Here is a 14,454-nt window from a genome sequence, read left to right as displayed (position 1 = left end):
ACATGAAGCTCTGTCTGTGTCGTTTTTCTTTTGTCTGTATCGTATCGTAGGGCTGAGCCCAAGCGTCCGAACGTTCGGACCTTCGTTCGTTACGTTGGCATTAGAATTCTAAATCAACATTAGATTTTTTTTTTTTTTTATCAAAATAAGATTTATTTTGTACATTCATTCTGTTTAAACCAATGGGGGTTTTCTTCACAGTTGCAGATTAGGCTACACTAATATTATAGTATTAAAACTGATGAGTTATATTCATTAAAGAAAGTTGATTTAATAAAAAAAAAAAAGACAAATGTAATCAGATTAATCACTTTGTTCAAATTGAGGATTTAGTTTGAGGATATTTATAAAAATAATATATTATATATATATTTTTTTATATTATTAAAAACGAAGGTTCGAACGTCCGTTCGAAAAACCCTGACAAAGTTTGAAGCCCAAAAACAGGCTTCGGGGAAACAGCTCTAATGTATTGTATCATGTATTAGGCTGTTTTGGGGCCAATGTCTTTTGTGCCTGTATGGCGTTTGTACTGCGTCGTCTTCTTGATCGCCACCGTGATGGAGCCAGACACATGTCCATGAAATCGGACAAATAGAAATATCCATCTATTTACTTTATCTCCATCTATCCATCCATCTATTTACTGTATGTATCCAACTATCCATCTCTCTAATAATAGGGATGCACCGATCCGACTTTTTCAGTCCCGATACCGATACCTGGGCTTTGGGTATCGGCCGATACCGAGTACCGATCCGATACCCGTTGTTCAATTAATAAACTGTGTGCCTCACTGTGTGGAAGAGACTGGGATCATTCTTTTGTGCAACAAGGCAACATCAGGCGCTTGACTTAAAACATTACTTTACTAACTTAGTGAAACAAAATGTAACAAATTAACACAGATATAAATGTCATCATATATATATAGATATATATATACCGGTATATATTTTGCAATACAATTTATTGAAATTTCTTTTTTTATTATTGTCTCCGATACCCGATCCAACTATTTTAGTCATATCGGGGCCGATATCCGATATCAATATCGGAGCATCCCTACTCTATCTACTATCCATTCATCTATCTATCCATCCATCGTATCTCTCTATCCATCCATGCATCTCTCTATCTACTGCAGTGGTGCCCAACCAGTCGATCGCGGGCTGATTTCAAGTAGATCTCGATTAATAAAATTGGATTATCATTTTTTTTTTTTTTTTTTTGCAAAATCAACTCTGTCTCTCCTTGGTAACTACAACAAGCAATGCTGTTTGTTATTTAAGGTGAAGTCGAACTCGGCACTGACAGATTTGTGTTCATTATGCTGCTTTTATAAAGCGTCAAATGACGGCTTACAATATACAATTTTGGCTGGTAGCTCTCGGCTAGGTGGTAAATTAAAAAGTAGATCTTGGTTCAAAAAAGGTTGGGGACCCCTGATCTACTGTATCTATCCATCCCTCTCTCCCTCTCTCCATCAGGGGGTGGAGACGTACCTTGGCGGCATCTGGCAGGTCCTCTGTGCCGGACGGCAGCGTCTCCGTGACCCCACTAGGGGGCGCCGGGTTGGCTTTGGAGAGCTGCACCCTCAGCCCAACAAACTCCTCCTCGGACAGGAAGTGCTTGGGGTTGTTGCTCTGCACGTGGTCTTTGAACCTGCAGAGACCAACCAGACATAGGCAAAGTACAGATATTTAACATTGGAATCAGAACTTGGTTGAATTGAGAGTTTAATTCAAAAGCAAATCACGTTCTGGGATGAAACCGTCTTCCCCAGAGTCAGACGAGAAGATAGAGACCAACACTATGCTGCTTACTGTCTTCTGCAGAGTCAGACCAGAAGATAGATACCAACACTATGCTGCTTACTGTCTTCCCCAGAGTCAGACGAGAAGATAGATACCAACATTATGCTGCTTACTGTCTTCCGCAGAGTCAGACGAGAAGATAGATACCAACATTATGCTGCTTACTGTCTTCCGCAGAGTCAGACGAGAAGATAGATACCAACATTATGCTGCTTACTGTCTTCCGCAGAGTCAGACGAGAAGATAGATACCAACATTATGCTGCTTACTGTCTTCCGCAGAGTCAGACGAGAAGATAGATACCAACATTATGCTGCTTACTGTCTTCTCCAGAGTCAGACCAGAAGATAGATACCAACATTATGCTGCTTACTGTCTTCCGCAGAGTCAGACGAGAAGATAGATACCAACATTATGCTGCTTACTGTCTTCTGCAGAGTCAGACGAGAAGATAGATACCAACATTATGCTGCTTACTGTCTTCCCCAGAGTCAGACGAGAAGATAGATACCAACATTATGCTGCTTACCGTCTTCCGCAGCGTCAGACGAGAAGATAGATACCAACACTATGGTGCTTACTGTCTTCGCCAGAGTCAGACGAGAAGATAGATACCAACACTATGCTGCTTACTGTCTTCCGCAGAGTCAGACGAGAAGATAGATACCAACACTATGCTGCTTACTGTCTTCCGCAGAGTCAGACGAGAAGATAGATACCAACATTATGCTGCTTACCGTCTTCCGCAGCGTCAGACGAGAAGATAGATACCAACATTATGCTGCTTACCGTCTTCCGCAGAGTCAGACGAGAAGATAGATACCAACACTATGCTGCTTACTGTCTTCCGCAGAGTCAGACGAGAAGATAGATACAAACATTATGCTGCTTACCGTCTTCCGCAGCGTCAGACGAGAAGATAGATACCAACATTATGCTGCTTACCATCTTCCGCAGCGTCAGACGAGAAGATAGATACCAACATTATGCTGCTTACCGTCTTCCGCAGCGTCAGACGAGAAGATAGATACCAACATTATGCTGCTTACCGTCTTCCGCAGCGTCAGACGAGAAGATAGATACCAACATTATGCTGCTTACCGTCTTCCGCAGCGTCAGACGAGAAGATAGATACCAACATTATGCTGCTTACCGTCTTCCGCAGCGTCAGACGAGAAGATAGATACCAACATTATGCTGCTTACCGTCTTCTCCAGAGTCAGACGAGAAGATAGATACCAACATTATGCTGCTTACCGTCTTCCGCAGCGTCAGACGAGAAGATAGATACCAACATTATGCTGCTTACTGTCTTCTGCAGAGTCAGACCAGAAGATAGATACCAACATTATGCTGCTTACCGTCTTCTGCAGAGTCAGACCAGAAGATAGATACCAACATTATGCTGCTTACTGTCTTCTGCAGAGTCAGACGAGAAGATAGATACCAATTTCCTCTCTGTGTGTTCAGTAGAAAGCTATCCGGCTGCAAGCTAACCTAGTTTAGCACAAAGGAAGCGGATACGGACCAGGTAGCCCAGAGAGGTGTTTTTGACCAACAGCTAGGCTAGTGGTCCGTATCCACTTCCATTCATTTGTGCTAAGCTAGGCTAGCTTGCAGACGGATAGCTTTCTCCTGAACGCAGAGAGGAACTTTCCATCCATCTTCTTGTCCGACTCTGGAGATGGTAAGCGCATTTCCCATAATGTTGAAGTGCTTAACTACCATCTAAGATAAGAGACGAGTAAGGCCGAGACCACTCATCGATAATCAAGTGGTGTCACTTAGATTTTCTTTTGCATGTATAAAGAAAAATTCAAATACTTTTTTCTTTAAAAAAATATATATATATATTATTTAACGTTAGTTTGTGTGTGTGTGTGTGTGTGTGTGTGTGTGTGTGTGTGTGTGTCTCTCGTGGGCCAACTACAGCATCGCAAAAACTACAGTGAGTGCACGTGACACACACACAAACTGACATTAAATACGTTTTTTTTTTCTTTTTTTTTTATATATATGTATCCATAATTTTGTCCCGATTTATCGATTCTTCCAAATGGCATATCGTCTCAGCCTTAGAGACAAGAGATGAAAAGATAACTGCATCATGGCGGCTCGTCTGCCAGACGTCCTTCCTCCTCCATCCTACCTGTGGAAGTGCTGTGAGTAGAGCTGGGTGGGGACCTCCAGGAGGACCTACCTGTGGAAGTGCTGTGAGTAGAGCTGGGTGGGGACCTCCAGGAGGACCTACCTGTGGAAGTGCTGTGAGTAGAGCTGGGTGGGGACCTCCAGGAGGACCTACCTGTGGAAGTGCTGTGAGTAGAGCTGGGTGGGGACCTCCAGGAGGACCTACCTGTGGAAGTGCTGTGAGTAGAGCTGGGTGGGGACCTCCAGGAGGACCTACCTGTGGAAGTGCTGTGAGTAGAGCTGGGTGGGGACCTCCAGGAGGACCTACCTGTGGAAGTGCTGTGAGTAGAGCTGGGTGGGGACCTCCAGGAGGACCTACCTGTGGAAGTGCTGTGAGTAGAGCTGGGTGGGGACCTCCAGGAGGACCTACCTGTGGAAGTGCTGTGAGTAGAGCTGGGTGGGGACCTCCAGGAGGACCTACCTGTGGAAGTGCTGTGAGTAGAGCTGGGTGGGGACCTCCAGGAGGACCTACCTGTGGAAGTGCTGTGAGTAGAGCTGGGTGGGGACCTCCAGGAGGACCTACCTGTGGAAGTGCTGTGAGTAGAGCTGGGTGGGGACCTCCAGGACGCGGTCGTAGACGGCCGTGACGTTGGCCAGCTTCTCCATCTCCGTCTCCCAGGTGACGTAAGCCTCCCAGAGCCGGTCGGAGCGGAAGTCCGTACCCGCCGACAGCGCCGCGCGCTCATACGCCCTGTGTGAAGGAGGAGAAGAGTGGGTCTCTCTCTAGGCCGGCCACCGCGACAGGCTCGGGCACAAAATGGCTGCTTACAATGGTCTCCTTTTATCTAGCAACCTCAACGACGTCCTCACATCTGGGCTAACGGTCACATAATCACATCTGAGCTGACGGTCACATAATCACATCTGAGCTAACGGTCACATAATCACATCTGAGCTAACAGTGACATAATCACATCTGAGCTAACAGTCACATAATCACATCTGAGCTAACAGTCACATAATCACATCTGAGCTAACAGTCACATAATCACATCTGAGCTGACGGTGACATAATCACATCTGAGCTAACAGTCACATAATCACATCTGAGCTAACAGTCACATAATCACATCTGAGCTAACAGTCACATAATCACATCTGAGCTAACAGTCACATAATCACATCTGAGCTAACGGTCACATAATCACATCTGAGCTAACAGTCACATAATAATCACATCTGAGCTAACAGTCACATAATAATCACATCTGAGCTAACAGTCACATAATAATCACATCTGAGCTAACAGTCACATAATCACATCTGGGCTAACAGTCACATAATAATCACATCTGAGCTAACAGTCACATAATAATCACATCTGAGCTAACAGTCACATAATAATCACATCTGAGCTAACAGTCACATAATCACATCTGGGCTAACAGTCACATAATCACATCTGGGCTAACAGTCACATAATCACATCTGGGCTAACGGTGACATAATCACATCTGAGCTAACAGTCACATAATCACATCTGAGCTAACGGTGACATAATCACATCTGAGCTAACAGTCACATAATCACATCTGGGCTAACGGTGACATAATCACATCTGAGCTAACAGTCACATAATCACATCTGGGCTAACGGTCACATAATCACATCTGAGCTGAGGGTCACATAATCACATCTGAGCTGAGGGTCACATAATCACATCTGAGCTAACAGTCACATAATCACATCTGAGCTGACGGTGACATAATCACATCTGAGCTAACGGTGACATAATCACATCTGGGCTAACAGTCACATAATCACATCTGAGCTAACAGTCACATAATCACATCTGAGCTGACGGTGACATAATCACATCTGAGCTAACGGTGACATAATCACATCTGGGCTAACAGTCACATAATCACATCTGAGCTAACAGTCACATAATCACATCTGAGCTAACGGTGACATAATCACATCTGAGCTAACAGTCACATAATAATCACATCTGAGCTAACAGTCACATAATCACATTTGAGCTAACAGTCACATAATCACATCTGAGCTAACGGTCGCATAATAATCACATCTGAGCTGACGGTCACATAATCACATCTGAGCTAACAGTCACATAATCACATCTGAGCTAACAGTCACATAATAATCACATCTGAGCCGACAGTCCCATAATCACAACAAACAGAGTTCTCTACTCACGCTCGTATGCGTTCCTCGGTTCCTGGGTCGCTGGGGTCTGCGTTCTCTTTGAGGAAGGTCAGGTAGTGGAGCCACAGGTCCACACTGAGAGGGGAGGCCTGGACGCCCCGTCTGAACACCTGGAGACAGGAGACACGTTGGAGCAAACTAACCCACTAACAGGTGCACAATGAAAACACTAGGGCTGGATCCACAAAGAATGGATTGCACGGAGCAAGTTGCACCCTTACTTACAATTCATTATGAATTGAAAATGGGGGGACCCTGATGTAAGCAAGACGAAAGTCTTTCTCTGGTCTGCATCCCCTTAACAATTGTGTGTATTGAGCCGTACTGTATTGTACCCATTCTGCAATCTGTTAATACAATGTTCATTCAATCAATCACTGCGCAGATTGATTGATTGAATGAAAATGTTATTAACAGATTGCAGAATGGGTACAATACAGTACGGCTCAATACACACAATTGTTAACACTTTCCGTGCCACGGGTCCGGTGCCCCGGAAACCCTGTTGAATGCCAACGCCCACTTCAATGATAGAGCTCTCATATTTGCGAACGCATTAACTATATCTTAAATTATGGCTATGTGTATATAATATGGCCGTCGCTTATCAATGACTTGTTTGCAGTCAACATTGTCGAAACGGATTTTTATTTTTATTTTTTTTTAATCGGTTCATTTCCGATCTCTCGTCGGCTGGCACTCAACGGTTGGCATGAACTAACGAGGAATCTCGTCCTTGGCACTCAAAGTGTTAAGGGGATGCAGACCAGAGAAAGACTTTCGTCTTGTTTACATCAGGGTCCCCCATTTTCAATTCATAATGAATTGTAAGTAAGGGTGCAACTTGCTCCGTGCAATCCATTCTTTGTGGATCTAGTCCTAAGTCTTCAGTGCAACAGGTGTTCCTAACAGCAGAGAGATAAGTCTTCAGTGCAGGGATGTCCGATATTATCATCCTACCGATATTATCGGCCGATATCGGTTTTCCAAAAAAAAAAAAAAAAAAAAAAAATTACATTTATTTAACCTTTATTTACCCAGGCAAGCAAGTAAGAACAAATTCTTATTTTATTTATTGCAAGTATGCATAATGTTAATTCCATGACAAGAGATATGTAATGTTAATTACCTGAAATGATTCCTTTTTTTGGGGGGGGGGGAACCCCGCATATATCGGTATCGGTTGATCGATAAATTAAGAGTTGGACAATATCGGTATATCGGTTAAAAAAAAGCCAATATCAAACATCCCTAGTTCTCACACGTACCTCTTCTGCGGCCTGTGTATTGCCGTGCCTCTTCTCTACGTCAGCGTATTTCTTCCAGTAGCCGTAGCAGTAGGGGTAACGCAGGAAGAACCGGTCAAAGGCCTTCCTCGCAGCAGTGAGGTTATTCTGTCGGGACAAGAAAACGACATCTTACCTCTTGGGTGGTGCACGATATATCGGCCGCCGATATAATATCGGCCGAGTCATTTTTTTTTACACATCGCTATCGTTCCGATATCAAGATAGGGCAGATATTAAAACAATAAAAAAAAAACTCTCTTTTTTTTCCTTTACATGTTTTGGTCTTAAATAGTTTCAAAATATCAGTCATTTCTGAGAATAAGTTACAAAAGTTTAAAAAAATTATGCGTTTTGGAAAATAGCTCTTTATTTGATCATCATAAAAAAAGTGTTTTCTATACAGAGATATCGACATCGGTAAATATCGGTATCGGCCAGAACAGCAAAATGAATATCGGTTATCGGTATCGGCCACAATTTTCACATTGGTGCATCACTACTTGGTCTAGTAGTGAGCATTACCAACTCTTCCCCATGGCATTGGAATAGGGCTGGGCGATAACCACAGAGGACTTTTTCTCAATATGACATTGTAGGGAATTCAGGTGGCATCGAATCGAACCCGGGTCACCCAGACCACAGCGCTAACCAGACAACTAAAGGGTCAGACCTGTTAGCCAAGAGCTAGTGAGTCTAACCAGTCAACTAAAGACAGATCATCATATTGAATTATCGCCTTGAATTATTGCTGTAACCTATAGGTCTCTATGTTGCGACATGTCATTCTACAGAGATCTAGACTATAGGACCCATTACTGTAACCTATAGGTCTCTATGTTGCGACATGTCATTCTACAGAGATCTAGACTATAGGACCCATTACTGTAACCTATAGGTCTCTATGTTGCGACATGTCATTCTACAGAGATCTAAACTATAGGACCCATTGCTGTAACCTATAGGTCTCTCGCCTCTTGCTCCAGCAGGTAGACTCACCTCTTGCTCCACGTACTGCAGCAGATAGACCCAGCCGCTGAAGTCCTCCGGGTTGTCCTCGCAGCCTTTGAAGAGCTTCTGGAAGGAAGGAGGAAGCGGTGGCTCCTTCTCCGTCTCCTTGGACGCGTCTTCTTCCAGCTCCATGCAGTCCTCCGCCGTCCTCTGCTGCGATCCCCGGCTCTCGTCTTGGAGCGGAATACAAGGGTATTTTTGATTTTTTTAACTGAATTCAGAAGACGCGAGGTACGGTCCGGCGCGAGGTACGGGCCGACGCGAGGTACGGTCCGACGCGAGGTAAGGTCCGACGCGAGGTACGGTCCGACGCGAGGTACGGTCCGACGCGAGGTACGGTCCGACGCGAGGTACGGTCCGACGCGAGGTACGGTCCGACGTGGGAGATCAAAAGTGGTTCTCGGCGTTTTTTCATCTAATTTAACTCAATAAAAAAGCTATGACTTGAAAATGTCAGTGAACTAGCAACTTGGTATTCCTAAGTTCCTATCCATCTACACACGGTGGGTTGTGTTGCCATTAGGGGCCATGTGGTAGGGTATGTAGCATCTATATATCTACATGTTGGGTTGTGGTGGCCATTAGGGGCCATGTGGTAGAGTATGTAACATCTTTGTCAATACCTGAAGCTCACATCAAAGGGTCTGTTGAAGTTGGCAATGCCGTTTGGAGGCCGTTATATGGGTCATGTAATACATTCATTGTGTGTAGTTCCATTAGTATTTATAGGCATGTCAGACGTTCCTTTGACAAGGAGAGTGTGTTTCTTCATTTGAGCGCGTATCCTCATCACATTAGGGCACAAGTATCTTGTGTTTTATCATAAATAAAACATGCGTCGTTGAGGAGGGTCATTGAATCACAGTCTTATAGAAGTCAATTCTATAGTCCCATGTAGAAGACTGTATCCACATATGACTTACAAGGGTTTATATATGAAGCATGGCAATGGTTTATAATTCATTATTGATTGATTGATTGATTGATTGATTGATTGATTGATTGAAAACTTTATTTAACAGATTGCAGAATGGGTACAATACAGTACAGCTCAATACACACAATTGTACCCATTCTGCAATCTGTTAATAAAGTTTTCAATCAATCAATCCATCAATACACACAATTGTTAAGGGGATGCAGACCAGAGAAAGACTTCCGTCTGGTTTACATCAGGGTCCCCCCCATTTTCAATGCATAGTGACATTTATGACATACACGACATACATGACATACAGGTATATAGTACTGGAGGAGGTTGGTAGGACAATAAACATTATTAATGTTTATTATTATTATTACCTCGGGCTCCACCCTGTCCAGTGGGTTCTGAAACTGTCGTCAGCTCCTGGCTCGTGTGTTTCGTGTCCTGCTGCTCTGCAGAAGTCTGCTGCTCCTCCATCAACACATGCTGCTCTGCAGAAGTGTCCTGCTGCTCTGCAGAAGTGTCCTGCTGCTCTGCAGAAGTGTCCTGCTGCTCTGCAGAAGTCTGCTGCTGCTCCATCATCACAGTGTCCTGCTGCTCTGCAGAAGTCTGCTGCTGCTCCATCATCACAGTGTCCTGCTGCTCTGCAGAAGTCTGCTGCTGCTCTGCAGAAGTCTGCTGCTCCTCCATCATCACAGTGCTGCTGCTGCTGCTGGAGGTGGCTCTGTGTCAAATGTATATACTCTCTTTTCTGGACTATTTTTGTATCACAAACAGTACTGTATTTGCAAATCTGGTATGTCATAAATGTATAGATGTAGCAGTACTGTCTATCTGTATGTATATGTTATGATGCATTGAAAATGGGGGACCCTGATGTAAACAAGACGAAAGTCTTTCTCTGGTCTGCATCCCCTTAACAACTGTGTGTATTGAGCCGTACTGTACTGTACCCATTCTGCAATCTGTTAATTAAAGTTTCAATCAATCAATCAATCAATCAATCAATCAATCAATAAATCAATCAATCACAGAGCTAGCTTAGCATACAGTCCATTGATTTCGCCGATTGTTTACAATGAAATCACGACAACATGTACACACTACTACACACCAAATATTTGAATTGAGGGGAATAATCTTACCGGTATCTCCCGTGGAATTCGGATCAAACTACTACGACGCGGTGGTTTGGTCTCTAACTGCTAGCTGCTACAGTCGCAGTTGAACTCTGGTGCCGCACAACTTCCAGGGCAGAGTGCGCGTGCGCGGCGCCTGTCACCCGAAGAGTTCATCTTCTTCTTCTTCTTCTTGACCTTTTACGGCGGTTGGCGTCCAATAATGGCGCGTTACCGCCACCTGCTGGCGGACCACTTAATTACATCCTATCTGATTGATTGATTGATTGATTGATTGATCGAAAGTTTTATTATTAACAAATTGCAGAATGGGTACAATACAGTACGGCTCAATACACACAATTGTTAAGGGGATGCAGACCAGAGAAAGACTTTCGTCTTGTTTACATCAGGGTCCCCCATTTTCAATTAATCATAACATATATGGCATACATGACATACAGATAGACAGTACTGTTACATCTAGACATTTATGACATACCAGATCTACAAATATACAGTACTGTTTATGAGTACAAAAATAGTCTAAAAAGAGAGTATATACATTTGAGGGGGAAGAAACTGTACATTGTATATTTCATATCTTGTATGTCACAAATGTAACAGTACTGTATACCTGTATGTCATGTGTATGTCATAAATGTCATGATATATATCTGTATGTTCACTATGTTGTGTATGTCATGAATGTCATTATGAATTGATGGGGGACCCTGATGTAAACAAGACGAAAGTCTTTCTCTGGTCTGCATCCCCTTAACAATTGTGTGTATTGAGCCGTACTGTATTGTACCCATTATGCAATCTGTTAATAAGGTTTTCAATCAATCAATCAATCAATCAATTAATACTCAATGTATACCTACCTACTGCTTTCACTGTCTACAACTGCCCTACACTGTAATAATAACTACTAATGGAAGAGGGGAAAATGCCCCCCTCGTGGAAGGAAGCCATAATCACCACGATACCGAAGGAAGGGAAGGATAGGGAATTATGTAGTAGTTTCAGACCTGCGTCCATACTCAACGTAGATTACAAGATGTATACATCGATAATATCAAAAAGATTTGAGACGTTTATGCCAGACATTATAGATGAAGATCAAACTGGATTTATTAAAGGGAGACAGACACAGGACAACGTGAGAAAGACATTACACATAGTAGAGGAGATACAAAAACAAGGGGGTAGCGCGGTACTGATTAGCCTAGATGCAGAAAAAGCGTTCGACAGTGTGAGCTGGACATTTTTATATAAAACATTGATGAGGTTCGGACTGAACGGGAGGGCGATGAAGATGATCAAGGCGCTATATCAAGAGCCGACAGCGAGGGTTAAGGTGAATGGCAGCTTGACGGATAGAATCAGATTAGAGAGGGCTACCAGACAGGGATGTTGTCTCTCACCGACGCTCTTCGCCGTTTTCATAGAACCACTGGCACAACTGATCAGGCAGACCGAGGACATCAAGGGAGTAAGGATAAAGGGAACGGAATATAAACTAGGCTTATTTGCAGACGACGTGATAGTATACATGAGGCAACCAGAAAAGAGCTTCCCGGCACTGATGGATCTACTGAAGGAATATGGTCACTACTCAGGATACAAACTAAACGTGACAAAGACACAGACCTTAGCATGGAACTACTCTCCAACGACGGAAATTAGAGAACAGTACGGGATAAGATGGGACATGGACAAGATTAAATACTTAGGGGTGAACATCACGAGAGGGGTGGAGAAACTGTTTGAGGCGAATTATACACAGATAAATCAGAACATCAAGAGAGACCTAGAGAGATGGACAGTAATGCCCTTGGACTTCAATTCAAGAATAGAGGTCATTAAAATGAACATACTATCAAGGTTACTGTACCTATTCCAGTCACTACCGATACAAATACCACAGAATCAATTCAGGGAGTGGGACAGACTGATATCGAGGTTCATATGGGCGGGGAGAAGACCACGGGTCAGATATAAAACACTACAACTACCAAAGGAAGAGGGAGGGATGGCAGTACCCAGCCTACAAGATTATTACTATGCAGCACAACTGAGAGCAGTGACGTGCTGGTGTAACGACAGATATGAGGCAAGATGGAAAGACATTGAAAAAGAAGGGGAGGGATACAAGGTACAAGCTCTGGTGGGAGATAGGGAACTATTTAAAGAAAAAGAGGGACTATTAGATCCAATCACCAAATACACCTTGACCATATGGAACAGAGTAGTAAAAACACACAAATTGGAGAAGCAGTCAGGGGTCCTGAGATGGGTAGCACATGACAAGAGATTCAAACCAGGGAGGTTAGACCATGGATTCAGAAGGTGGGAGAGGGGGGGCAACAGCAATATGCAAAATGATAGAGAAGGGAGAAATGCAGACACTACAAAAATTAAAGGAGAAATTTGGACTAGAAAACAGGGACCACTTCAGATATCTACAGGTTAGAGATTACTACAACAAAGAAATAAGGGGGGCCAAAGACGAGGAACAGAATGGAATAATAAAGATGATAGTATGGGCATACGAAGGGGGGCAAGGAAGAGTAATATCAGCAATATACCGGGCTATAATGACCAGCAAGGGACACACGACCGATTACATAAGGGAGAAATGGGAGAGAGAGCTAGAGATAGAAATAACAGGGAAGGAATGGGGGAACATATGCGAGGTACAACATTCAACAACAGGATCGAGAATATGGAAAGAATTTGGATGGAAAAACATAATCAGATTCTTTATAACCCCAGAGCTGAAGGGAAAATATGCACCAACACAAAAAGCATGCTGGAGGATGTGCGGGAAGGAGGGGGCAAATCACACGCACATATTCTGGGGATGTCAGAAGCTGAAGGGGTATTGGGAGGAGATAGGGGAAGCAATGATCAGAATATTAGGATACGGGATACCACAAACAGGACTGGTGCTTTACTTAGGAGACCTGACACACAAGGGAATACAAGGGGGGGACAAATATTTAATAAAGATAATGTTGATAGCGGCCAGAAAAGCAATAACGAGACTGTGGTATAAGGAAGACCCACCGACAATAGCAAAATGGGTAGGAATAGTGGAAGAAATACAGGATATGGAAAGGATAACACACATGCTGAGGTTACAGGAAGAGAAATTTGGGGAAAGATGGGGAAAGTGGGAGGATTATAAAAGGAACGAGAACGACATCACAGAGGAAGAACCAAATGCAACACAAGAGAGCGAAGGGTAAAGGAGGAAAGATGTTCAAGCAGGGTCTATGAACCCATGTCACACACCTGTACTTTAGTTAATATTATCTATTTTGTTTTTGGGATATTACAAGTGCTTTTATACCTTATTATTTATGTCTGTTTAACGGTGTGATATTAAATATTCAGGGATGATGTGGTTTGTGTATGGGTGAAACAAAAGGCAAAGTGAAAGTTAATAAACAAGAGAAAAAAAAAGAAAGGACGAAGGAGAAGGGAAGAAAGAAACTCAAGGAGGGTCTCTGGACCCAGATCACACATACAAACCTTAGTCAGCATTTATTGTCTCTGAGTAGGAATTATCTGTTTATGCCTGTTTAAGGGAGATACACAATCAGCCTTTGTATCAAATACCTAGAAAACAACAGTAGGGGAACCAGACAACTAACCATGTGATACCCATGTAAATATTTATGTGCACTGTTTTTTTCCTTTTGTTTTTATTGTGATACTAGTCTCTTCATTTTTTATTATTTATTTTTTGTAAGTGCTGTCTGTCTAAATAAATGTTAATAAAAAATTTAAGTTTAAAAAAAAATAATAACTACTAGCGTTACCTCAAACTACCCATATAACTCTATAGCATGTACAATAATCCTGTGTATACCATATGTATACCGTATATTATTTATCCACATGTCTGTATATACCTGCATATAATCCTT

At 43.0% G+C, this 14,454-nt stretch overlaps 1 protein-coding gene across 2 annotated transcripts in view; it reads right to left on the bottom strand.

Moving 5' to 3' along the window:
- Positions 1-10,638, bottom strand: part of pus10 (pseudouridine synthase 10) — a 72,997-nt gene extending 62,359 nt beyond the window's left edge. Inside the window, exons 1-7 of one of the 2 annotated variants that reach the window (XM_084318979.1) lie at positions 10,541-10,638; positions 9,773-10,107; positions 8,459-8,643; positions 7,442-7,567; positions 6,165-6,283; positions 4,528-4,695; positions 1,506-1,665 (exon numbers count right to left, since the gene is read on the bottom strand). In XM_084318979.1, the coding sequence (XP_084175105.1) occupies positions 1,506-1,665; positions 4,528-4,695; positions 6,165-6,283; positions 7,442-7,567; positions 8,459-8,643; positions 9,773-10,088 (1,074 nt within the window). In that variant the 5' untranslated portion in view covers positions 10,089-10,107; positions 10,541-10,638. Of the gene's footprint in view, positions 1-1,505; positions 1,666-4,527; positions 4,696-6,164; positions 6,284-7,441; positions 7,568-8,458; positions 8,644-9,772; positions 10,120-10,540 lie in introns of both variants that reach the window. The other variant, XM_084318978.1, reaches the window with a different exon arrangement.
- Positions 10,639-14,454: the final 3,816 nt, after the last annotated feature.

The sequence above is a fragment of the Notolepis coatsorum genome, assembly GCF_963971535.1.
Source record: "Notolepis coatsorum genome assembly, chromosome: 7".
NCBI classification, from domain to species: domain Eukaryota; kingdom Metazoa; phylum Chordata; class Actinopteri; order Aulopiformes; family Paralepididae; genus Notolepis; species Notolepis coatsorum.
Note: the sequence above shows the minus strand (reverse complement) of the source record. Positions and strands in the feature narration are given on the sequence as shown.